Source organism: Macrotis lagotis, chromosome 1 (assembly GCF_037893015.1).
Source record: "Macrotis lagotis isolate mMagLag1 chromosome 1, bilby.v1.9.chrom.fasta, whole genome shotgun sequence".
Lineage (NCBI taxonomy): Eukaryota > Metazoa > Chordata > Mammalia > Peramelemorphia > Peramelidae > Macrotis > Macrotis lagotis.
Window position 1 is genome coordinate 902,847,326 of NC_133658.1, and position 26,241 is coordinate 902,873,566.

Sequence of the window (26,241 nt, forward strand, 5' to 3'; positions counted from 1 at the left end):
TGGAGAAAAATAGGAACCATGGACAACTGAGTTCATTTCTAGCCCCAGTCTAAAAGAAACAAAAATGCCAAAGTATACACATACACACACACCCCTTTTCTTTGTTTGGATTTTGGATTTTTATTGTTTAAAAAGACTAATTTAAAATGAATAAGTAATAACAGATTATCATCTGACTTAGGGTGTCATCATTTTCAAAATCTAGCTCCCTGCTTGAACATTTTGAAGAAAGATATTGTAATTTTACTTCTGTGAGAAACTGCCCAAAGATAACCTTTCCCTTTTGAAATCAGTTCATGGGGTTTAAACTAGGAGAAAGGGTTCAAGACAGATATCTATATGAAACTTTTTAAAGCTAGCCACACCTTGCTGGCATTGAAGGTATTTCCTAATTCATCATGTGATAGCAAATCAGAGTTGGTTTGATTTCAGAAAAAACAATCTGTAGGAGTTTTTCAGAGTCAAAATTTAGCTCTAAAAGGAAAAAGAAACAAGGGCTACTTACCGGTTGCTAATTGATGGTACAAAATGCATTAAAGCAATACAATCTTTTTTAGTTAGATTAACTTGAATTAATAAGATCTTAAAATGCATAATTGTGATCATGGTATATTGAGTATCCAACATGTTCTAATATTAAGAAATATTGATAAATGTAACAGCTAGGGTTATTAGTAAAGGACAAATTCTTTTTTTATTTTTGCTTTTTGCAAGGCAATGGGGTTAAGTGACTTACCCAAGGCCACAACTAGGTAATTATTAAGTGTCTGAGGCTAGAATTGAACTCACTCCTGACTCCAGGGCTGGTGCTTGATCCACTATGCCACCTAGCCGCTCCTGGATTCTTTCATAAACTAAACCTTTAGGAACCTAAAATTGTGGTGTTGACCACAAACAGAATGGTTAGTTCCAGTAGGTTCTACAAGATCAAAATGATATCACTATGTTTGAGACAAACTGCAGTGTGTCCAACTGTGGCTGATCAGACCAGTACGAACTTGGAATTCTCTACCTCAGGTTGGGCGCAAATAGTCCATATGAACACCTGGGATGCTTACTCTAAATTTAGTTATGTCATGTTTCCTTTGAGCTGCTTCCATTCTGCCTTCCTCATAGAGTGCAGCACCCTCAATGAGGAGGGCACGCCATACTGGACAGTCCTGTGCCAGTGTCTCCCATGCTGTACAATCAATTCTAAAGTTCCAATGTTGACCATAAAAAAAAGAATACATCTCTTATGGAGGATTTATGTATTATTGATAATTATAATTAACTAAAATAATATCTGTATCTGACCCTGAAGTGCTGATCTTTAATAGGGTTTCTCTGATCAGTATTAATTGCCTTGATTCAAAGGAATTTCAAGTAGACATCTAATTCTTCAGGGTAGACAGAAATGCCATGTGTTTCTACACTAGCCTAGGTCATTATATTGTCTCCCAGAGGTTTTTGTATTTACTAGAAATGGGAGACTGAAAGACCTGGAACTCTTTGAAAGGAAAATTCTCCTGAGTTTGAAAAAATTAGGGATTTAGTAAAAGAAAATTTAGTAAAAAAGTAAATGCAGAATTCTTCTGTTATTATGAGTATTTGTAGCTTAAAAATCCTTTTTAAAAAAAGTCCAAATGAGAAAAGGTTAAAAGTAAAGAAGTCAGATCAGAGAATTCATATTGGAGAGAAGATATGGGAAAGCCTTCAATAACTTCTCTCTTCTGAAATATTAGGTAATCCACAATAAGGAGTCCATGAGTGTGATGCATGAGGGAAAGCCTTCAGACACAGTGTAGCCTTCACATTGTGAGGCTTCATATCATGAGGCTTCACGTTATAGTATAACCCTGGGAAGGCAGCAAAGATGGGGGATGTCCTGTCACTGCAAGTTCATGATGAGTTTTTAGGAGGATTTATGGGTTACACCAAGCCTACAAGATGGATTCTCTACAGGCCATTGTGCAGTAAACAGAAGAAAAAAGTCCAGGCTGTTGGACCTGGCAAGAGATCACAGTGAGAAATTAATCATGTCTATGGAACTGAACTAAATTAAGGTAATTTAATCATCTAGTCTGACTTCTAAACATAGAGAGGTGAGGTGATTTGTCCAGGGTCACACAAGCCCACATCTTCTGACTCAAAGTACAGAATGCTCTATGATTCCAGGCTGATACCCTCTGTTACTGTCTCCCTGAGAAACCTTCCCATCACCGGGGCAGGAAGCGGAGCTCATAGCTAGGAGGTATTATCCCTACTCCCGCATTTTGGAGTTTGATGTCCAAGTCTTCAGGGGGCTTAGAGGAGACAATTGAGAAGTTCTGCAGGATAGTAGTGATGAAGAGGAAGAGTTCTGTCCGAGCAATACCCTCACCTAGACAGGAGCGCTTCCCTGTGGGTAGCAGAGAAACATAATAAGAAGAGAATTGGAGTCCATGATGCCCCTCTTGCCAACTTTATGCCAACCTAAATGGCACTGGGAAAAGCAGGAGTAGGGAGGAAACGATAAGAAGCAAAGGAAAAATCCAAGTACAGACAGTGTCTTCTCCCCTTTTCCACCCCAGACTCACTCCTCACCTTCCCCAAATTCTTCTCTCTCCATTTGCCATTTATACTGTTACCCCTGGAATTGCCTATTGTTAATCAATTCCTCCTTTAGAGGGCAACTCCATCCTGATGTAAGTCCTCTAAGCATCTGCAACTCATTCTTCCTCCTCCCCAAGAGGTTTAACATTCCCTTCCAACACCTTGTCTTCTCTGTTTTTTAGTCTCTTCAATTCTCATAACTACTGACCCAAGGTTACCTGAATAACAATTGTAAAAAGTTCAGCACAGTGCCTCATCCAGTGTTGACATCATACAAATGTCACTCCATTCCCTCCCACACTTAACCCTGGATATTCTACCTGCCCCCACATCTCTACCCTCTAACCTCCCAGTTATGTCTCTTCTCCAAATGGCAGGATCTTAAGGTCCTTCCCTATGTTATACCCTTCCAACATAACAATGTCTTTCTTAAAATGCAATGGATAGAACTAATACAATGCTCTGGATAGGTTCTGACCAGGGCAGAAGATAGAGACCTCCTCAATCTTCTTCCCACATAGCATAAGATCCCATTTATTTCTTGGCTACTCTATCACATGGTTGACTCATATAGAGGTTGTAGACCCACTAGAACTCTTAGGTCTTCCAATATAAACTTGGATCTTCTATTTTTGTAGAGATTATTTGAGTTCATATATCTTTTGATATTAAATTCACCTTCTTAGATTTGGTCCCTACTCTAGAGTCCATCAAAATCTTTTTTGATTTCTGTTTCAGTCATCTAGTATGTTAGCTTTTTCATACGGGTTTGTGTCATAGAGATCTTGAATAAGCACGCTATTTATGTCTAAGATTCAAGGTTAAACAACATAGAACCAACGACAGAACCTGGAGAACTCCATTGGAGACCTCCTTCTAATTGACATCAAAACATTTATGAGTACTTTGGGGATCTAACCATTCAACAAACTTTGAATCCAGGTAAATATACCATTCTCTAGGCCATATCTCACTGTTCAACCTTGAGAACATCATACAGTGAAAACTACAATCTATTTTCAGAGAAAGAACTAATGGAGTCTGAATGCATATCAAAGCATATATTTTTACTCTTTTCATTTTTCTTGGTTTTGTTTGTTTGTTTAGCTAATATGGAAATGTGTTTAGTATGACTGTATAAATGTCTAGTCTATATTGAATTGTTTGCCTTCTCAAGGAGGGGAAAGGGTAACAGAGATGGAAAGAATTTATAAAGTAAACATTAAAAAAATGTCAAAAATTGGAAATATAAAATATAAGTTTCTTCAAAAAAAGAGCATTATAATAGATTTTGACAAATATATTCACTATTTAAACAGGGTTTAGATCTAGTCTAATAATGCTTACAAAAGAGGAAACGAAGTCAATCTGATATGAGATTTCTTTAAGGAAGAAGCCATAGCTGACACCTGGTGGTCATGATGCCTTTTTCCAAATTTTTACTAACTATTCCATTCCAAAATTTCACCAAGAATAGAAGTTTAAAGACTCTATTCATTTTCTTCTTTTTTTGGAAAACCCAAGTGACCCCTGCCCTTCTCCTATTATTCACAGTCTTTTAGTACTCATTCATAGTAGCCTAGTAATTATGTCAGACAATTCTTTCAGTCTCCTGAGATGAAAACAAAATGTCCCTGGCCATCTCTAATGTCATCTTTGAGACCTCATTCTCATCTCATACATTCAACCTGTTCCCAATCTCACATCTATCAAATAGGTCTCCTTTCTTTTCATAAAGCCAACATCCTAGTTTAGGTCCTCATTACCTCTTAGTTGGACTATTATAATAGTCTCCTAGACGGTCTCCCTGCCTCCAGTCTCTCCCACCCCTCCACATCCTTCTTCCCTTCAGGTGCCAAGGTGATTTTTTTAAAACATAAGTTTGACTGCGTCACCCTTTGTTCAATGAGTTCTGTTGTTCAGTTCTTTGATTTTTAGCTGACTCTCTGTGATCTCATTTGAAGTTTTCTGGACAAAATTATTGAAGTAGTTTGCCATTTCCTTCTCCAGGTCATTTTATAAATGAGAAAACGGAGACAAATGAGGCAAAGTGACTTGCCCAAGGTCACATAGATAGGAAGTGACTGAGGCTACATTTGAACTCAGGAAGATGAAGTACTCTATCCATTATGTCACCACCTAGCTACTTCTCAATGAGTTCTAGGTTCTCCAGGATCAATTATGAAGTCTTTAAAATATGAAGTATTTAAGGTTCTTCCTAAACTATCCCAATTCTTCCTGTCCAGGCTCTGTTCATTTACTCCCCCTTTATTTATATACTTTATGATTCAGTGAAACCTTTGTTCAGCCTCTGAACTTTGCTGATAACTTTGCACAGCTCTGCTTCACTTAAATCCAGTTCACACGCAAGTCAAGATAAAATCCCATGATAGCATTGACCCTCTTTGGGAAAAATGGATGTCTAAAATAAAAAATAACCCCTTAATGATACACACCTACACCTTTTCACTGGCTGACTGTTTGATGAAGGAGTTTTGGTTTCAATTTGCTGCGATAAAATGACATGTTCACACTGACAAAACTAAAAAGTAAATTTAATAAAGTGATTATAAAACAGGTAGAAATGAATCAGTTTTGCAGCAAAAATAACCAATAAGTCCTAATATAAAAAAAGAGCAAAGTCTACATAAACATAAATATTAAGAGAAAACATCACTAATTTGGGGGAGCTTCAACATCTGAATCAACAGTGGCCAGGGTACAGCCTCCAGAGTCCCCAACAGGAAGGTCCCAGGCAGAGCATACTGTCCATGGGTGAGACTCCAGTTAGGCTAAGGTCTAATTAGATCTTATATAGCTTGAGAACAAAGAAGGCATCTTGTCAATTTTTTGTGGAATAAAACCATATTTTCCAGGGTGTCAGAGGAGGGAGCCACCTCTCCCCAAACCCCAAGAATTATGGTGTTTACATTCAGGAATGGCTAGTTCCTGAAGAGAGAAGGCAATATTCATCAAGTATGGCCTTGAGAGTCTGACCAGAACCAGTCAAGTACAGTTCTTTTAAATACTCGAGCTGTTTTAAATATGTGCATAAGATCAAGCCTGCTCATCTCTTCTTGTACATCAAGGGTGATTTGGGGGTCAGTAATTCTCTGTAGCTAAACTATAAGGCCTTACCATGGAAAATCTTATATCTTATGCATTAACCATACAGATGGGAGGTGGGAGAGCCTTAAGACAGGGAGACCAACTAGGATGTCATTCATCCAAGACATTAGGACCGAGTTCTCCTCTGTTGCTTGACTTCAAAGAGTAGAATTAGGTAGTTGGGAAATTGATTGGGGTTAGATGTCAAGAAAAACTTTATCATCGGGGTGGCTAGGTGGGGCAGTGGATAAAGCACCAGGCCTGGAGTCAGGAGTACCTAGGTTCAAATCCAGCTTCAGACACTTAATAATTACCCAGCTGTGTGACCTTGGGCAAGCCACTTAACCCCATTTACCTTGCAAAAACTAAAAAAACAAACAAACAAAACTTCATCATCATCATTACTCTTCTAAATTGGAAGCCCAGTATGGGTGTGGAACCTAGAAATATGACCTCTAAACAAGAAGACTTGTATTCAACTCCTATCTCTGACCTATACTAATTGTATGACCTTGGGTAAATCATTTAATTTGACAAAGTTCTAGACAACTCTCTCAGACTCTAAATTTCCAGGAAGATGGTTAACCTGGATTGGTAGAGGTGTGCTGTTTTGTCAGAGGTAGAGGGAGTTTCCTCACTGATGAGTCCCCTAAGCTAATGACATCCCTGTGGAAGGAAGATGCCTCAGTAGGGACTGGGTTTCCTCCTCACAGGAGGTTCCCAAGTAGAGGATGAATGATTACATGTAAGGAATGAAGAGAGGGCTACTGAGGTCTTTTTCAACCCTGAAATCCCATGATTCTTTGAATTCTCTTGCTAAGATATTAAGCCAATGCCCAAGGCCAAGAAGTTGAAACTCAAAATACCTTTCTCTGACCACATGATAAGAATATTTTCAGCTCTCATAAGTCTCTGCTTTAATATAACCATCTAACTTCCATTTAGAATTAGGGTAAAGGGGAGGCAAGTTCCAGGTGCTGGTGGAATTGTGCCTCTATCCTCTAAAAAAAAAGGTCAAAGGACTCAAAAGTTCAGTTCCCAGTTCTTGGGAGCCCAGCACAAAGAAGTAGTTCTGATCTCCAACAGTTGACCCAATGAAAATCACCTTGGAGAACCCAGGACCCATCTCAATACCTCCTACAAGATTTTAATGGGCACTCAACACCCTCTACAGAGAGAAGCAATTAAAATCTTAACCAAGGCTCAACTTGAGTTGACCAGATCAAGAGCCTGCCTTGCAGTCAGTAAACCCTGGATTCAAGTCCTTGGCCATGTAACCCTACACAAGTCTTTTAATCTCTCTATGCCTTAGTTCACTTAGACTTTAAACTTCAGGGTAAGTAGTATCCCACACTAGGACAGGGTCTTCCTTGGGAGTTCCCTATACCAAAGAAATCATGACAAAACAGCACACCTTGAAAACTAAAACTAGCCAAGTTTCTTTAGACTTGGGAATGATTTGACTGTAGTATTTTTATCCTGGCTTTCAACAAAGTCCAAAGCATTTGGGGAGTGGTTCTGTATACAAAATAAAAGGTGCTTCTTGGAGAAAATGCTAAGCTCTACCTGATCACTTCTATAAGGAGTGAGTTGATATCAGTTTCTTTGGTGAGAGATATTCTGGAAGCAAACCACCCACCAGGTGAGAAGCATGAAAATCAACTTTGGGAAATGCAAATATTTGGAGGAGCTAGCTTCTCAAAATATACTTGATTTCCAACTTGCCTCCACTATACCCTAAAGACTTTCTCCATGATAGAGATCAGATCCCTCCCTTGGTTTGAACTTTCCCTTCTCGTTTGCAGTTTCCAAAGTCTTTTTATGTGTGTCTTTTCCAAAGAGTGTGTTGTGACTTATCTGTTTCTCTCTCCCCAAATTCTAACATCAACTCCATGCCTTATGCAGGTGCTCATTGTCATTTCCAACTTACTATTCTTACATTGAGTCATATTTCCTTTTACACATGCTGCAGCATGCAAAATGTCTGTGTCAGTTGAGAGCCTAGTCAAATCACTGTATCCTAAGAGCTTATCATAGTTTCTGACTCAGGTTTTTAATAAATGCTAGTTAATCCATTGTCTGATTAGGGAACTCCCCTGACCAACCCATACACCATCTTCTAAATCTGCTACCATTTTCACAAATAAGTTGTCATGGTCTTCTTAGATACCAAAGAACAACTACCTTCTCTTTGGAAAGTTCTTTCCCTTTAATCAATAATAATGATGAAAATACAATTTAACCCTCCAAAATTGTAGCAATGGTTTCTTTTTTTTTTTAGGTTTTTGCAAGGCAAATGGGGTTAAGTGACTTGCCCAAGGCTACACAGCTAGGTAATTATTAAGTGTCTGAGGTCAGATTTGAATCCAGGTACTCCTGACTTCAGGGCCAGTGCTTTATCCACTGCCACCTAGCTTCCCCGTAGCAATGGTTTCTTGATTCCTTTTGGCAATATCATTTGAGCCAAAGGAACCAATGACAATGGGAACTTAGTCATCAAGTTTGACAAATCTCAGAAAGTTCTCTATCATGACTTAGGAATGTCTTCATGCATGGCAGCAGTGATCTCTTTTCTTGACCAGTTTCTCCCTCTGTAGTCCCCAACTAAGGACACCACCTACCCGGCACTGGAGCATCCAAGTCATTCTTTGAAGGACTAAGGTTTTTCTCCTGGAGCATCTAGCTGATCCTCTTCAAGAAGGGGTTCCATCAGTTTCTTAGCCCCAAGAATTCTTTCTTCCCTCCCTGCTCTGTGCCTATCCTTCCGCTTATCACTCCTATCTCTTAAGACTTTTTCATTTTTCTTTTATTTATCCCACCAAACCCACTAATTTTTAATAGAATCATAGATTTAGAAATAGATAACTTAGAAGTTATAAAGTCCAACATCATTATTTTACAGAGGCCAGAATGGGAAAGGGACTAGTTCAAGACCACCTTGTTGGTGGAGGAAGAAGAGATTAGACTGGGAACTGGGACTCAATTCCAGCCAGATACAGGAATAACTCTCTAAGAAGTAACTGTAATAGAGACTAGGTTATCCTCTTTCACCAAGAAACCTAGCTTTCAAAATGGGGCAAAGAAGACCTGATTACTTTCCCTGCCATAGTGTAAAGAACCTTGGATATGGAATCATAGGAACCAGGTTTGGATCTGACCCATGTAAGGAACTGACTGAGTTCCCTTCCCTTCTATTCTTTTACTTTGTCAGTAGAATTGGAATAAATGATATTTGTCATGTCATAAGTTATAGTGAAAGCCCTTCGTAAACCTTCAGATGCCATAGAAAAGGTAAATAGTATTAAGATTATTTTCCTACACTAAGTAAAGGAGATGATGACCCCTTCCCTCTTTTCAGAAGGAGGAGATGGTTAAAGATTAGAGGTGGGGAATGATGTTGGGCTCAGTTTATATGCTGGTTAATTTTGCTGAAAGATGTTCATTCTCCTTTATTATTTTTTTAAATAAGGAATAGCTTTCTGGACAGTGGAGTAGGGGAAATATTTTTAGAAATTAAGGTAATATAAAAATAAAAGATATAAATAAATTTTAAAGGAAAAGAGTTTATCTTAAATAAAGAGGGTACTCTAATGGGAAAAAAATTGTATCTTTTTATATTACCTAAACAGTATTCAATAGATTAGAAAAGGAGTTCTCTCCTTCTGGGAGGAGATATCTCAGGGAAAATAATACACATTTTTCTGCTACAACTCTAGCTTCAACAAGCACTTCTCTTTCTCTATTACTGGATCTTCAGTCAGGCAAACCATCATTGAGAGGATGTAAGCTGGCATTCTGATTAAGCAGCCCATGCTTTGGGGGTTTGGTTAGTTTCTGATATGAGTTTCCTTTAGTGAGAAGGAAAGGTACAGACAGAGGTGCATCCCTCATTGATACCATCAGGACTTAAAGGTTTGTACTTACCCATAGAGAAGGGGATGAAGGCATCGCTCTTTTTCAGAGCTCCTTGGGCATCCAAGAAGTGGTTGGGGTCAAAAATATCTGGCTTCTCAAAATAATGAGGATTTTTCAGACTGGAGCTCAGAAAAAGGAACACAGTAATACCCTGGCATGGATGTGAAAGACAAAGAATGGTAGAAAAGGTGAAAGACAAGGTAGAAATGGTGCTCCCCTTACTTATCTATCTAGATATATCTAGATATCGCTATCTATATAATATATAACTTGAAGGGAGGAAGAATAATGTACCAACATCAGGGGTGCTGCAAGCACTGGCTTTGGGCACTCACCACTCCAAGGACCCCAGGGTCCCAAAGGACTTTACCTTGGGAAGAAAGTAGCCTCGGAAAGAGGTGTCTTCAGTCACCATGTGAGGTAAACCCAGAGGAAGTAGGTCACTGAATCTCTGGATCTCATGGATGACAGCATCAGTGTAGGGCATATTGGCTCGATCCTTGAGTTCTGGAAATCGGTTCTTCCCAATCACCTGGTCAATCTCTTCCTGAACTTTCTCTGGGAAAGAGGAAGGGACATATAAACTCAACCACAGGAAGGACCACAGAGAGAAACTGAGAATTAACAGATTAATGATTGCTACCACTTTACCAAGCAACATGGTGGCATTCATATTAAAGGAATTCTGACTGGGCAGCTAGGTGGCACTATGGATAAAGTGCCAGACCTAAAATCAGGAAGACTCAATTTCATAAATTCAAATCTAGCCTCAGTCACATCTAGCTCTGGGATCCTGGGCAAGTCATTTAACCCTGTTTGCCTCAGTTTCCTGGAGGAATGAACTGGAGAAGGAAATTGCAAACCACTCCAGTACCTCTGCCAAGAGAACCCCAAATGAAATCATGGAGAGCCAGACATAACTGAAGAAGTGCTTAAATACAACAACTCTGATCACTTCAATAGTGTAGCCCATTCAGAAAAAGTTCACCTGGAATTTCTAAGGGGCGCTCACACTTGACTTGCCTAAGAAAGTCTGGGACAATAAGAGAGATCATTCATTTAATAATCATTGATTGAGTGCCAATTATATGTAAATGGGTTAAATAAAGAATAAGCAAGGGACTTGGTTTCCTTAAACTTTGGGAGGTGGGGGGGGCTGTATGCAAGGCAATGAGATTAACTGATTTGCCCAAGGTAACATAGCTAGTAAGTATCAAGTGTCTGAGTCTGCATTTAAACTCAGGTCCTATGCTCTACCCATTGTGACATCTAGCTGCCCCCCCCATAAGACTTTTAAAAAGTCATTTTGGAAAGGCAAATGGAAGGTTATTTAACTCCTCATTTTCCAAGTATTTATGAAACACCTATTGTAGGGCAAGCCCCTGAATTCCCTGCTTTGTTTTAAAAAAAAATCACAGGGCTTAGATGAAATCAGAGTCATGAATTCAATTCCTCCTGATGAGATGGAGAACATCTCCTAGGTCTTACCCCTTTCCTGAATTTGCCTCTTATGGTCCTCTAAGTAGGCTTTGCCACTTGCCCTGCTATGGCTTCCTTAAAGTCCTCTAAGTCTTACCAACTGTAATACATCTACATCCCCTAGAGCTCTGGGATTGTCTTCTGACTTATTTTTGTTCCTCTTCTCCAAATCCTAATTTTCTCAGTGTGTTTTAAGTTTCAGGTAAAATCCCACCTTCTGATTCTCTTTAATGTCAGTTCCTTCCTTTGGTTGATTACCACTCCCCCACCCTGGTTTATCCAGTCTATATTTTGTTTGTCCAGAATTAATTGAAGATATATGGAACCTACCCTATTTGACTGAGAATTTCTCAAGGGTAGAGATACACAGTGTTGGAGAACATAGTAAAAGTTTAATAAATGTATTAACATCTGACTTAGATGTACTCTAAGTCTCCTTGTATCTTGTCATCTGCCACTGCCCCCTTGAGACTTTTGGATCTTTCCATCTGCCCTGAGGATGAACTTCCTTTTATATTTTATTTCCCCATTAAGAGTATGAGTTCAGGGCCACAAGGTGGTGCGTGGATAGAGCGCTGGCCCTGGAGTCAGGAGGACCTGAGTTCAAATCCAAACTCAGACACTTAATAATTGCCTACCCATGTGACCTTGGGCAAGTCACTTAACCCCAGTGCCTTGTAAAAAATCCCCCAAAAAGGAGTATGAATTCCCAAGAGAACATTATACACATTAACAAAAGCATCATGAGATGGTCAGCTGTGATGTGTATGCAGCTCTTCTTAGCCATTCAGAGATCAAGAACAACTCTGAGAGGCCTGCTATGGACAATGCCATCTACATCCAGAGGAAAACAATCACAGATTCTGAATGCATATTATGTTCACTTTTTAAAAATTCCTTTTATGTTTTTCCTTCCTTTCTCATGTTCTTTTTCTTTCCCCTTAGTTCTAATTCTTCTTACATGATATGTCTAATATTTAAATATGTCGACCACGAATGCACATATACAGACTGTTAGCTACCATGAGGAGGGGGGGAGGAAAGAAACAGTGGTAAAAAACTGTGGAACTCATGCATTTGCAAATAGATGAATGTTGAAAAACTGCCATTGTATGTCATTGGGAAAATAAAATGAAATTTCAATTTAAAAAAGTATGAGTTCCTTAATAGCAGGAACTATCTGTCTTTTATTTGAATCTCTATTTGTTTATTTTTGGTTGGCATACACTGAGTGTCAATTAGATGCTTTTTAATTCATTCATTCATATATTTATTCAGTATTACAAATCTGAAAAATAGTTCATCAGAGTCAGAATTTGAAATAGGAAAGCAGAGTAGGGATAAGGGGACTTTTCTCTGAATACAGAAGTGGAAAGAATATCATTCCATTCTGGGCTGATTTTACTTAATATTTGGATAAATTATCTGGAGAGGATAGGTAGCTTCTGTCTCTTCATATTTCACTGTCTCATCATCATCATCATCATCATTATTATTGATGATATGATAATAGTGATCATTTATAGAACACCTACTGGCACTTTGCTGAGCACTTAATCTAATTTATCTCATTGGATCCTGGCAACAACCCTGGGAGGTAGTGTTATTTTCATAACTATTTTACAGTTGAGGAAACTTAGGCAGGCAGAGGTTAAATGACTTACCCAAGGTCCCATAGCTAGCAAATGTCTGAGGTCTGATTTGAACTCAGAGCTTCCTCATTTTATCCACTTAGCTGCCTCTCAAATCAGACAAGTTAAAGATATGCATCTGATCATGACTGTATAAATATAACATATATCAGTTGACTCACTATTATAGGGAAAGAGGAGGGAAGGCAGGGAGGTAGAAAAATGTGGAACTCAAAAAGTTTACAAAAAGATGAATGTTGAAAGCTACCTTTTCATGTAATTGGAATAAAATAAAATAAAATAACATTGAAAGAAAAAAAATCTGGGTCTGATTCTCAGGACAACGCAGAAGCTAAGAACAAAGTTTGGGAACTTCACTGAGCATCCTAACTAGAAGGTGGCTTGGAAGACCATCCAAGTTGCCCTTGGCATATTTTAAGTGAGAAGAAACGTGTGTGTGCCATCTAGACACTTCAAGAAGAATTCCCATTACAACACACCTGACAAGTAGTCAACATCACTTTATCTTCAAATTCAGCTTTCTCTGGTGCTTCAACTATAAAAGCTCCCTCTACCTGCTCTATTAACTGAGAAGGTTCATATGAGTATTATCAGTGTCATTTTTCTATACAGGAATACATGCAGTTCATCATCATCAAGTCTCTCATATTTTCCCCCCTCCTCCAATCTCTATGCTTCACCTGAGTCCTCTACTTGGAATATAATATACCGGAAGGCAAAAGAGCTTAGAATGCAACCAAGAATCAACTACCCAGCAAAACTGAATGTCCTCTTCCAGGGAAAAAGATGGAAAGCAGGGGAATTTCAAATGTTCCTGCTGGAATGGCCAGAGCTGAACAGAAGGTTTGATCTTTAATATCAGTTTAAAGATTCTATACAACCTTCTGAGATAATCACTTACTTCCACTTTGGAACAACTCTCAAGGTTAAGAAATTTCCTTGCCTCAAGATTCAGTTGGCTTCTTTCTCATCCCCTACCCCTTCCATTGTCACTGGTGTTTAATAGAAGGCTACTTCTTCCTTCACAGGACATTCCTTCAGATACTAAAAGATTTCATTACCTTCTTAGTCATCTCCTAAATCCCCAAACTTCTCTTCTAAAGGCTAAACACACACAGTTTCTTAAATTACTACTCATACAACAGGGACTCAACACCTTCCAATATCATTGTTGCCCCCTTCCTCTGGATACTGTGCAGCTTATCAACATTCCAGAACCAAATAGAATGTTCTAGTTATGTTCTAATGAGGGTAGAGTATAGGGTTAACAGCACTATCACCTACTCATTCCTGGAAATCATATCCCTCTTTACAGAGTCTAAGATCCTATTAAATTTTCTGGTCCCCACATCTCTCAGCTGATGCACACTGAGCTTCTAACCCACTAAAACCTCCAGATCTTTTCTAAACTATTATCTATGACTCCACATCTTATGCATAATGATTTTTTAACAAGATATAAAATTTTAATTTAATTTAATTCACTCTTGTTAGATTTCATTCTACTAAATTCAGTCCAATCGTTTAGTTTCTTCAGGACTTTTTGGATCCAGAATTATTTTTTACAAGGGGAAACTGAGTCCTCGAGGCTTTCAGTCCTTGTACCTTCAGAAGGGCCCAGGGCTGCCCCACCCAAGATGCCCGCTCACCTGTCACCTGAGGATACTTGAGAAACAAAAGGAAGCTATATCTCAGGGTGGTGCTGGTTGTCTCAGTACCCGCGAAGAACAAATTCAAGACGATGGCGATAAGGGAATTATGATCAAACTCGGGATCTGTGTCCTTCTCCTAGAATGGTTGACAGCAAATAGAGAGGGAAGAAGCACAGAGAGCCAGCCAAGTTCTTTCATGTGTCTCACTGCCTCTTCTTTATAGGATCTCTCTCAGGGACTGAGGTTTCCTCTATTTTGTCCTGACCCCTGTACTGCCTCCTTTTTGTCAATCCATGGGTGGATTAGAGCTTCCCTTCCCATGTCTCCCTCTCCCTCTCTCTAGCATCACTCTTTTCTCTCTCTTGCAGTTTTTCTTCCTCCCCAACCTTCTCTTCATCTCTTCTCTTCAACCTCTTCCTTCCTATTGTCCCTCTCTCCATGCCTCTATATCTCTCTCTGTTTTTTCTTAGTTTCTCTGTGTCTCATCCTGCCTCCCTCACCCACACATTCACACACAGACACCCACACCCACCCACACACAAGTTCACAAACACATTCACCCATTACAGTCTTTTCTGCAAGTCTCACTAGTTCCTGTGTATTGAGGGAAGGGGAAAAGAGGGTGACTCACTTTCTCCATGTGGAGCAGGAAACTGTCTATGAAGTCCCGGGGGTCACTGGGGTCCAGGCTTTCTTGGTGCTCCTCAACCCTTCTAGCAATGAATTCTTTGGTATGCTGAGCAAGATTTACTATACGGCGATGGGGCCCAGGAAAATACTTCAGCAAATGTGGAAACTGTTCATAGAGCTGAGAAGAGAGGGCAAGGCAGAAGACTTAGACCTAGCTGTCCCCCAACCCTGTCCCCCAACAGGTCCCCTGGCTCTCAGCATACTTCAGTATGATACAAATGCCCTCCTTCCCCACCACGATCTTTCCCTACCCTAGTCTCAAACTGCCCCTTTCTAAAAATCTTATCTCCACTTCCCCCCAACCCTGCCATCTCCTTCCTTTTGTCCTTCCTTCCTTTTCTTCCTTCTGGATTTTTAACTATATGACTAGAAATATAATTTAAATATAATTTAATATTCCAAATGAATATTACTCAATAGCTACTTCATTGGCTCCCATAAGTGCCTCATCTATTTGGATCATATCTCTATCATAGCTGATACATTGATAATAAGTCCTGAATTCAAATTAGGTCTCAGATCCTATCTGTGAGGAACAAATGAGACAACATTTGTAGAGGAATTTGCAAACTTTAAAGTTCTGAGTAAATATAATAATTATTATCATTGCTGTTATCATATTAAGGACTAGTAAACTCAAGCTTCCTTTTGTTCTCAGAATATCTTTGATGTCTGTCTCTTGTCTTTTTCTGTTTTTCTCTGTATTCTAATGCCATTTTTAATCATCTGCTTGGCTCTAGGGATATGAAACATCTTCTCTGCCCTCTGAATCCCCCCTTGCTCACAGCCTTCCCTCTCTATGCCTTCCCCTTTGCACTTCCCTTTAACTCCCTCCTGATATGCTCCCCTCCTTTTGTTCCCCCTTCATTATCTCTCATGTCCCTTTCTCGGTGTCCATGGTATCTCCTTGTGTCCCTCTTTCATGGGTCCCCAAGTCATACCTGCATCCATAGGGAGGTCATAATGACAAAAGCTTCGAAGAAACTGTTGAGTAGTTCCTGGAACTGGATATCCTGGTATGAAAAACGCTTCCCAAATACAATGGAACAGATAATGTTGGATGAGACTGACTGGAAAAGGGTGACAGGGTCCAGCAGAGCCCCTGGGAGGAGGAGAAACAGAAAAGGAAAGAATTCAGGAAGTGGTAAGAAGCTCTCTGGTGTTTATTATCTATGTCTCATTGCTTTCATCGGTAGCCCAGGGGAAGCTGGTTTTTGTTATTATTGTTGGGATAGTTTGCTCTCTCTCTCTCTCTCTCTCTCTCTCTCTCTGAAAATCCTTAGGGCCCAAGAAAATAATTCCCAGAGGGAGCAGATTCTGAGACTCTGGGAAAAGGACCATCCTTCCCCACTTCTGGAATCCCTTCTGTGACAGGAGTAGGAGAGAGAAGGACACCATCAGGACTTGACCTCTCTCTTCTATTCTCATTCAGACTTTGGAGGAGAGATGACAGAAGTTATGGACAGTGAAGGCTGACCCTAGAGGGGAAGAGAGGATGCTCCACCACACTCAGTGTTGCCCTGAAATGGTTGGGTGCTTGAACAACTAAGAAACCTGTGGTTAGTGAACCAGGCAGAATTCCATCTTCCTTTCTTTTTCTAGAGCTTTCTAGATGAAGGAGTAAAGATTTTTCCCCATTCCTTTGTTATGAGTTTGCCACTATGCATGCTCTGGAAATAGCAACATTTACTCCGAAGACCTGGGAGGGAGTGGTTGTGATGGGGAGGGTTGATATTGTCTTTTGCATTTCAAATACATTTTATTGAAGCTATGTGCTATGTGCTCATAACAAACTAAGTGTCAAAACCTATGAATGGAAAGGAAAGAGACCTGGGAAAGTAGAATATCATAAGAATTTATAAAATAAAAATAGAAAACTGATAGCCAAAATATAAAGTTTCATATTTTAATATTCAATGACTATATCATGTCCTAGATTAGAGAGTCACCCAGGAGTCAGAGAAAAACCCCACACATAGCAAAACTCCATTTGGAGCATGAGACTACCAGAAGGGACCTAGCCAGTGCAGAAAAGGGCAACTCTAGAACAGAAGTCTCTGGTGAATGATAAAAATAACAGCAGCAACAATAGTAATAGTCACCATTTACAAAGCACTTATTATGTGACAGACACTATGGGAAGCACTTTGCAATTGTGTCTCATTTGATACCACAAACCTGGGAGGTTCATTAATTATCATCATCATCATCATCATCATCATTATCTTCACTTTACAGATGAGGAAACTAAGGCAGACAGAAGTTAGGTGATCTCCCCAGGGTCACACAACTAAGAAATTTCTTAGGTTGGATTTGAACTCAGGTCTTCCTGAATCCAGGTCTAGCACACTATCCGCTGGGCCACCTAGCTGCCTCAACATAAATGCTGAAGAAAATCTATGTTGGACTCTGACTTCATTCAAACCCCTTGGCTGGATCTTTACCTGTTAAATTGGCACATGTGAGTCAGTACTCTGAATGATTAACACCACTCCACAAGTGTTCGCTTGCCTCCTATATATGACACATGGAGGGGACTCTTAGAAGGTCATCTTGTGTGATTTTATTCTTAACTTTTTGTCTCTCTCATTCCCTCTCATCTTTTTCTCTGTCTGAGTCTTTATATTTTTCTCCTCTTATTTTTTGTGTATCTGCCTCCATTATTCAGCACTTCTGCACCTAATCCTGCTATCTCCTCTCCTCACCATGAGTTTTCTGGAGTTCCTCTACCAAGTATTGAGCTTCCATTTTTATTTTCTCTTCAATACTCTTCTTTCCCATCCCCAAGTCCCTGAGGGTAGTCAATGAGAATCTGCGAATATCCTTCCATTCACATCCACCCGAAAAGAATCCTGGGACAAAGAGAAAGAAATTGGGAATGAGAAGAAAGGAGAGAGTTAGGACCTTCCCCACTCATATAATCAATGTATCATATACTTAACCCTCAAATCCATGCCCTCCAACTTCTCTCCCCAGATAATTCCTTCTGATTCTTAATCCTCTTATCTCCTACATTGCTCACTCCTGCAATTCTCCTCCCCCATCCTAATGTCTCTCTTTATCCTTTTCCCCTAGGCCTGGAAACTGTGGGCCGATGCACCTACTTTGTCATACTTCTCAGGGTCTCAACCCTCTGGCCACCTCTGCCCTGACTCCTATGGCAGAGCTCTAAAACCGGGGTCTTAGATAATATAGATAATAATAATACTATTTCTGACTTTCTCTCCCTCTACTCCAAAGTCCCTTCCTCACATGTCTTATCCACTACGTTATTCCTCCCTGACTCTCTATCACCCTCCTCCCCAATCTCTCCCTAGCACTTTCCTGCATCGTTTCTCCCCCTTCTCTCACAGGTCACTGATCCCTGAATCTCTCTGACTCCTGCATCTTGAGTCCCATCAGTTGGTCTTCATCATCGCACTTCCTTCTCTCACTGAATCCTTCCTGCCCTGATCTTCACCTCTGCTCTCTCCCCACACAAACAGGGTCCCCACAGCCTACTCACCATATCCCTGAAAGATTGAATCAGCTATGGCAAGGACCCCACGGCCACTGAACACCTTTGCATTGTCCACCACAGCTTCTTTGACAGCCTCTGGTCCACATATGATAATAGCCGGTCGGGTACCCATATAGACAGTAAACACATCCCCATATTTGTCTTGAAACTGTGTGGTAGAAGCACCCACTTTGTTATCCTCCTGCCAATGATGATGCCCTAGCTACCCCAGGGTCTCAATCCTCTGGCCATCTCTGCCCTGCAATGAATAAAGCTTTGGCCTTGGAGTCAGTAGGATGAAAGTTCAATGCTGGCCTCTGACATTTACTAACTGTGTGACCTTGGGCAAGTCATTTAACCCTGATTGCCTCATATCCAGAGCCATCTCCAGTCCTCCTGATCCATATCTGGCTCTGGAGGACAAAGTGAAGCTGATGATGAAGGCCAAAAAAAAAAAAAGAATGAAGGACAACCAGGATCTCTACCCTCTGGCCACCTCTGCCCTGGGTCCTATAGCACAACTCTGAAACTGGGGTCTTAGATAATATAGTCTCTCAGATAATAATAACTCTTCCTAGGATTAGCATTAAGGTCAGTTAGATGGTGAAGTGGATAGAATGATGGACCTGAATTCAGAAAGACTAATCTCCTGGAGTTTAAATCCAGACTGAGACATTTATAACTGGATGACCCTGGGCAAGTCATTTAACCCTGCTTGCCTCGTATCCAGGTTCTTCTCCAGTTGTCCTGATTTATATCTGGCTATTAGACCCAGAAGGCTCTGGAAGAGAAAGTGAGGCTGGTGACGTATTATACCATCCCCCTCACTCAAATCTAATTTATATGCTTCTCATGGCATCATCTTATTGATGCCATGGTCTTCTAGAACAAAGGATAAACATCATCAAGTAATAGTGATAGAACACTGGACTTAGAATTGGATGAGTTCAAATCTACCATTAGTCATTTACTAGCTGTGTGATCCTTAAGAAGACACTTAACCCTGTTTGCTTCAATTTCCTCCTTTGTAAAAGGGTAATGTTGATTTAAATGACTTCTAAGGTTCCTTCTTTTAAGTCATGTATCTATGACTTAAAGGAGAGGGTCTGGGGTCTTATCTAGATAAAGAGGTGGGTGAAGTCAGAAGGGAAAGAAATGAGACAAATGTCTGAGACTTTGGAATTTGAGAAGATGGGCCAGCTGAAATCCCAACCTTTCTCTGTCCTTATTACTTTCTAGTACCTTCCTTCTGAGATTCTCTCCAGTTCACCCTGGCTATAACTTGTAGTACAGAGTTGATGACATGTTGTTTCCTCATTAGAATGCAAATTCCTTGAGGACTGGGATGACTTTTGTTTTTCTGAATATCCCCAAAACTAGCACACACAAAGCCTGCAGGGATCATAGGAGGTCTATAATCCATGTTTATTGACTTGACTTACTAATTGTGTATTTTGGGAAAAATCACTTAGCATCTCTGAGCCTCAGTTTTCTCATCTGTAATATAGGGAGATTAAACTGGATGAGTGATGTCAGCTCATATAGACACAGATCATTTCAGGGTGCACATTAACTTAGAACACCTCAAATTAACATTATCAGTATTGCAATGTACACTTATTTCATTAAACTTTTCCCGATACATTTTGCTCTGGTACAGGACATATTTTTGATCAGTGCATCAACAAATTTATATTTCTGAACCAAATGATTCATGAAGTCCTCTTTCTCTCAATATCTATGATATTATGAATATAGACGACAGGATGTCAGAACTGGAAAGGATCTTAGAATTTGCTGTTCAGGTCTCCTCAGTCTTGTCTGGCTCTTCTTGATCCCATCTGGGATTTTCTTGGCAAAAATAGTAGAGTGCTTTGTTGGGTTTTTTTCCTCCTCTTCATTTTACAGATGAAGAAGCTTTGGCAAACAGGGTTAAGTGACCTGGCCAAGATCACACAGCTATTAAGTATCAAGTTTTTGAGGCTGGATTCAAACTCCTGTCCTGACTCCAGGGCTGGTACTGTCTCTACTGCACCTCTAGCTGCCCTGGTGTTACCAGCTAGCTGCAGAAGGGGCCATAGAAGTCACTTAGTTCAACATCATCCTTTTAACAGATTAGGAATCTGGGGCAAGTGATTTGAGTAATTTGGTCAAAGTTGTCCAGGTGATAAATGGAAGATCTGGAAATTGAACCCAGATCTTTCAGACATCAGACCCAGTGCCTCTACCCACACACAACACCACACTCACATTTCTTTGGAAATCTCTCCCTCTTTACTAGTTGTCAAAACTCCCACATCTCCCTCATTGGTAAATAATGTCAGAGTTCTTAATCCTAGGGGAGCAGACATGAGACCCAGATCTTGGAAGTGATACAAGGTTCTCCAGTATACTCCTCACCCAACCCACCTCCTCTTGAGGAATATCCAAGCACTCCTCTCACGTGGAGAGAAAACAGAGTGGGCAACTACATCACCATAGGCAACCCCAATGCTGCCCTGGCCCAAGGAGGGAGGTCCTAGGTCCACTCAATCACCCAGCGAAAAGGATAGCTCACCTCCAAGAAGGATTTGAGTACACCTTTGCGAATAATATGTAGCAGGTTTCCTAGCAGAGGCAGAGGTTGGGGCCCTGGAGGGAGGTTGTCTTTCTGGGTTCTCCGGGCCATGAGCAGAAGGAGTCCCAGGAAGACAGCCAGGAGGAGGAGGAGACTTCCAGAATCCATGTACTGTTCTCTGCTGGTCCAATTCCCACCTTCTTCTACCTGCTGTTCAACTGAGCCTTTATCACAATCAAGCAAGGAGGCTCTGCGACTCCTACTCAAAATTAGGTAATTATATCTCCAGGACTGGGTCACCCCTTCCCCGACTTCAGGCTTAGACAACAAATTGTTCCCAGACCAGGAGGTCCTTCCCCAGTGCCATATCTGAGTGGGATGTTCCTTTCCTCCTCAGGGCCAACTTGTTCTCCCAGGTCTCAACTTGATCCTTTATCTCTTCATGTCCTTCCCCTGTTCTCAGTCAACTGTTTCCATTTCAATTTATAGACCCACACCTAGATGTAACCCACACTATAGCATTACAGGTCCCTCACTGATACAATACAGTCATAATTGTCCAAATAGTTACTGTTGAGACTGGAATAGCTCTTTATTTTCCCCAGCTACAGGTGAAAAATGTCCTGACCTGTGGATCTAGAGGAGGACTGTGGATCTTCATGAAGTTTATGTGAATCTAGGATATGAAAAGGTCTCCCTTACACCACTTTAGATTTGAATTCAGCTGCTAACCAAAGGCTGGGTCCTTAGTGAGAAGTATCTATTGAAGGAGTTGGGAGTATTTATCCTGGAGAAAGGGAGACTGGGCAAGATGGGAGAGCATGTGATAAAAGTCTTAGAGAATTTAATGGGCCATCCTTTGATAACCCAGGGGGCAGATCTAGGAACATTGGATGGGAAAGACCTGTTTAGGCATGAGGTCCTAATCATTTGAAGCATCCTAAAGCGAAAAGGGCTACCTGAGAGGTTCCTCATTAGGATGCATCTTTAAGCAAAGTTTTAATAATGATTTATTTTGGCATATATAGTTAGTATATACATATATATATATATATATATATATATATATATATATATATATATAAAGAGAGAGAGAGAGAGAGACAGTATAAAATTTGGGGAGGGGGATGAGTCAGGAAATATGGCTCCTAGTGTCACCTCCAATGCTGACATTCCATGACCTGTGACCTGTGACCTGCGAAATGACCTTGCCCTTAAGGAGACCCTGGTCAGACAGACAGAAATAATGGTTCAAGCCTTAAGGAATTAGATACAATGACCTCAGTGAGTGATATTCTGTGATCTGTGATCTGAGTGAAATTATGCAGTACTTGGGGACCATTCTTGGGGTCAAGGAACTTTGCACTCCTTCTTCATGTTTAAGGAATGTGACTGATCTTTCATAAGGAAGTCCCTGAGATCTGGGTGGAAGCCCATTGGCACATAGTGACCTGCAAGGACTGAGAGACCAGTTGGTGAAAGAAGGAAGAGAAATTAGGCCAGGAATCAAGGACTCATTGGGTTTATGGAGCAACGAATGGAAGGATTTCCAATTATTTTGCCCCAAGAGATGGCAGCTTCTCCTGGATGTTTCTTGCCTGGACTCTGCATCTGATTCTCCTCAGATGAAAGACAAGGTAATTTATTCCACATTGTGAAAATTCTAGTTAATTGTTTCTCTGATCTCATACTTCAACTGGCCTTTCTGAAACTTCCACCAATGCCTCTTGATTTTGCCCACTGGCATCAAACAAAACTAGTTTAATTCTCCTTCAAATATAGCTAACATCTGCCCCCTCCCTGAGTCTTCTCTTCCCCATGCTGAGTACCTCTACTTCCTTCAATACATTAACATGACAAGGACTCAAAACCCATCATGATACTGCTTGCCACCCTCTGGGTCCTCTCCAAATTATTGTGATCCCTTGCCTCAGTTTACCCAACTTATATAAAGGCTAGAACTAGACTTAGAATGGGCCCCAAGCAGGTCTTTGAAGCTGCAAATTGAAGAATAGATATTGACCTATCACTGAGAGGACAGGTCTGGCATCTCCACCCATAAAACAAACAACAATTGACCTTTACAGTTTCCCATGAGATCAGAACAAGAGGATCATTGTTTACATTTTACACCTGAAGAAACTGAATTTCAATGAAATCATGTCAACTACCCAAGGTCACAAAGTTAAGTGTCACATGTGGGATATGAAGGAGATCTAACAAATTTCCAGTCCAACATTCTAGGCACAATATGGCTACATCCCAACTTCTGGAATAAACAGAAAAGGCATAATGGTCATCGTCTCCTTGAAACTGAAGAGAGGAGAAAGTGTATATTGAGGAAAATCCATGAGTCTTGGCCTAATAAAGAATAAAACTACAGACACTAACCTCCAAAGTTTGCCCTAATAAAGGGACAAACTATATTAGATCAACTTGTCTTAGCTCCCAGAGTTTGGCCATAAGAAAATAAAAACAGAAAATTAGATGACATAAATTTTTAATGGTTCTCATAAGGTAGGGAGTTCTAATTTGAGAATGGGTTCCCCCAGAAATGAGATCTTAAGCCACATTTTATAGGGAGCAGATAAGAACTATAGGATGATTAGCAGCAGTCAATGAAATCAATTATAGTTCCCTTCCCTGCTTTTCAGGATGTCTTATCTATGTTACATAGTCACACACTAGAAGGGCAAGAATGCTTCTATCTTAAATCAGGATATCTAAGCCTTAGACATCACAGTTTTTCCCAATAAATATGAGATTTTCCTCTATAGAATTTCTGTGCCATCTTGTCAAAATAGGAATTTATGATTATTATCAGAAAGATAAATTAGGGGGACAAAGCCAAAAAGGCAGAGAAAAAGCAGGAACTCCCTTAGGCTCTCCCCCAACCAGTCCATATGCCTTTAAATAGTGACTCCAATCAAATTCTAGAGTGGCAGTACCCACAAAAAAGGCTGAGTGAAATAATTTTCCAGTCCAAGACAACTTGGAAGATCTGCTCAAGGGTCTGTTACACCAGAGTTGTAAAGGGACTGTAGTGCTGCCTGCGCCACCAGAACAAACTGGCTCTAGGCATCCAGGAACAGTCTGTGGGGCACCTGAGTCTGTGGCAGTGGTGATGGTTTCCAGACCTCTCAGCCCACAGATTGCCAAGGATAACTTGGAAGGTTAGCAGAAAACTTCTGCCATACCAGAGAACCCGGTGTAGATCTCAGCACAGATCTGATCCCCAGGGAACAGGAGTAGACTTGTGGAGTCACCCAGAGGTGAACCACTGGGAAGCGACTTCTAAAGCGCTTAGCCCATGGACAGTAAGGGGCGTGGGGAGATAACAGAGGTCTCTTTGCAATCCCTGAAGCAGAGCTGTTACTTTGCCCATATTCAGATCAAGTTCACAGTTTAGGGCCCCACTCCAGGAAAAGGAGTCAACAGAATTTATTACCTACAAAGGAGCTGGGACTCTCCTCATGGTGCCAGGGAAGAGAGGAGTGCTTGTGGTCATCCACAGAACAGAGCACAGGACAGGAGAGCAGTTCACTCCTTCTTTTTTGGTGTGGCAGTAGAACTTCTCCTGAAACCTTGTAGGAATTGAGAACTTGTAGGGTGTTCCTGAAGAGAGTTGTAAAAACCCTCAAAAGCATCCTCCACCCTGGAAGCAGAGCCCCACCTTAATAAAGAGTTAAAAATCAAGTCCTAGGCTGGCAAAGTGAGCAACACCAAAAGATAGGGCAATGACTTCTGACAGATGGATTCTCCATCCCTGCCCTCCAGCCAGGGGAGCAGGAATTGGGAATATATATTCGACAGTTACCGAAGTGTAAGGGGAGTAAACATAATAGTGTCCTTCAGCAAGCTTGATAGGATATACAGTAGCATGTAGGATATAACTTTTTCTTATTTCCTTTTCTCTCAGTGGAGCACATCTTCACCTCATCTCTTCTTCTCCTTTCTATAAAAACTTTCATCTCTTGATTGGTGCATTATCTATAAAGAGAGGGCCATAAATAGGGGTGATATACTTACAGAATCAAGGGATAATTACAGGTATCAAAAAGGGCAGATCCCTTGACTAAACAATTCATATACATAAGTGCAAGATAGAGATGAATTAATCCATTCTCTCTGTCCTCTCTCTCTCTCTCTCTCTCTCTCTCTCTCTCTCTTTCTTTCTTTTCCCTTGGAAACATCTGATATCCTTCTGCAGCTTCTGAATCATTTTTAAAAGGTCCTCTCCAGCTCAGGTGACTGGTTGAGAACTTCTCTTCTCTGGTAAAGGAACTTCATTTTACTCAGACCATAATACATGTTTTCATCACAAGACAATAAAATTCTGGAGCTTATTACAATTTACTTTTTGCCTTATTCATGGTCATGTTGACATACATACTTCATTTTAACACAATAAACTTCCGTAATTGTTTCACTACATTAGTGAACTCACTGAAAATTGTCAAATTAACTTAAGCTCGTAACATAAACATTTGACAATCTTCTTAATACAAAGAGTATCCAGCAACTTGCAAATAAAAAGTCTTTTTTTTCAGTTTTTTTTTTTTACAAGGCAGTGGGGTTAAGCAATTTGGCCAAGATCATGAAGCTAGGTAATTATTATGTGTCTGAAACTGGATTTGAACTCAGGTCTTCCTGACTCCAGGGCCAGTGTTCTATCCACTGCACCACCTAGCTGCCTCACAAATAAAAAGTCTTAACCCCTTGCTCTTATTACAATAATGAATCAAAGATCCTTAGCCAAAATGAATTATTTTCCACCCAAGATATTTCCAAATATACCATAGGTTTTCTTTTTTTCCTGATATACTTAGCTGTCTCACATTACTTTTCTTAAACTAAACTTTAAACTTGAATTATACAGGATCGTATCTTTATATCCTAAAACTTCCCATTCTTCTTACCTAAAAATCCCCTCTAAGATATAAATCAAGGGATCTTAATTCTTATCAAAACACAAAGCTGCAGCAGGTGCCAGAGCCATCCTTTTAATCTATTTGGCTATTAAATTCAATTGACCTAAAACTTCTTTATCCTAGTTTGTTTATAGTAGCTTATTATAAAGATCCAGGACATCAGAGGAAAATTCCTTTATAGATA

At 40.3% G+C, this 26,241-nt stretch overlaps 1 protein-coding gene across 1 annotated transcript; it reads right to left on the reverse strand.

Moving 5' to 3' along the window:
- Positions 1–21,568, reverse strand: LOC141509513 (cytochrome P450 2B6-like). The gene is made up of 9 exons (XM_074219122.1): positions 21,127–21,568; positions 18,576–18,738; positions 17,776–17,922; positions 16,012–16,172; positions 15,012–15,188; positions 14,378–14,516; positions 9,968–10,155; positions 9,607–9,748; positions 1–2,380 (listed from the first exon to the last, which is right to left on the reverse strand). The coding sequence occupies exons 1-9, from the start codon at positions 21,292–21,294 to the stop codon at positions 2,199–2,201; spliced, it is 1,467 nt and encodes a 488-aa protein (XP_074075223.1). The 5' UTR covers positions 21,295–21,568; the 3' UTR covers positions 1–2,198.
- Between the last annotated feature and the right edge of the window lie 4,673 nt (positions 21,569–26,241).

What these genes read in the sequence shown, in the direction of transcription:
- LOC141509513 (XM_074219122.1), bottom strand. Translation starts at nt 21,294, where the DNA reads ATGGATTCTGGAAGTCTCCTCCTCCTCCTGGCTGTCTTCCTGGGACTC. An exon ending in TACTCAAATCCTTCTTGGAG is followed by an intron (nt 18,739 to 21,126) that starts GTGAGCTATCCT and finishes TCTACCACACAG; the next exon opens with TTTCAAGACAAATATGGGGA. An exon ending in GGAACTCCAGAAAACTCATG is followed by an intron (nt 16,173 to 17,775) that starts GTGAGGAGAGGA and finishes TCCTCCTCCCAG; the next exon opens with GGGCTCTGCTGGACCCTGTC.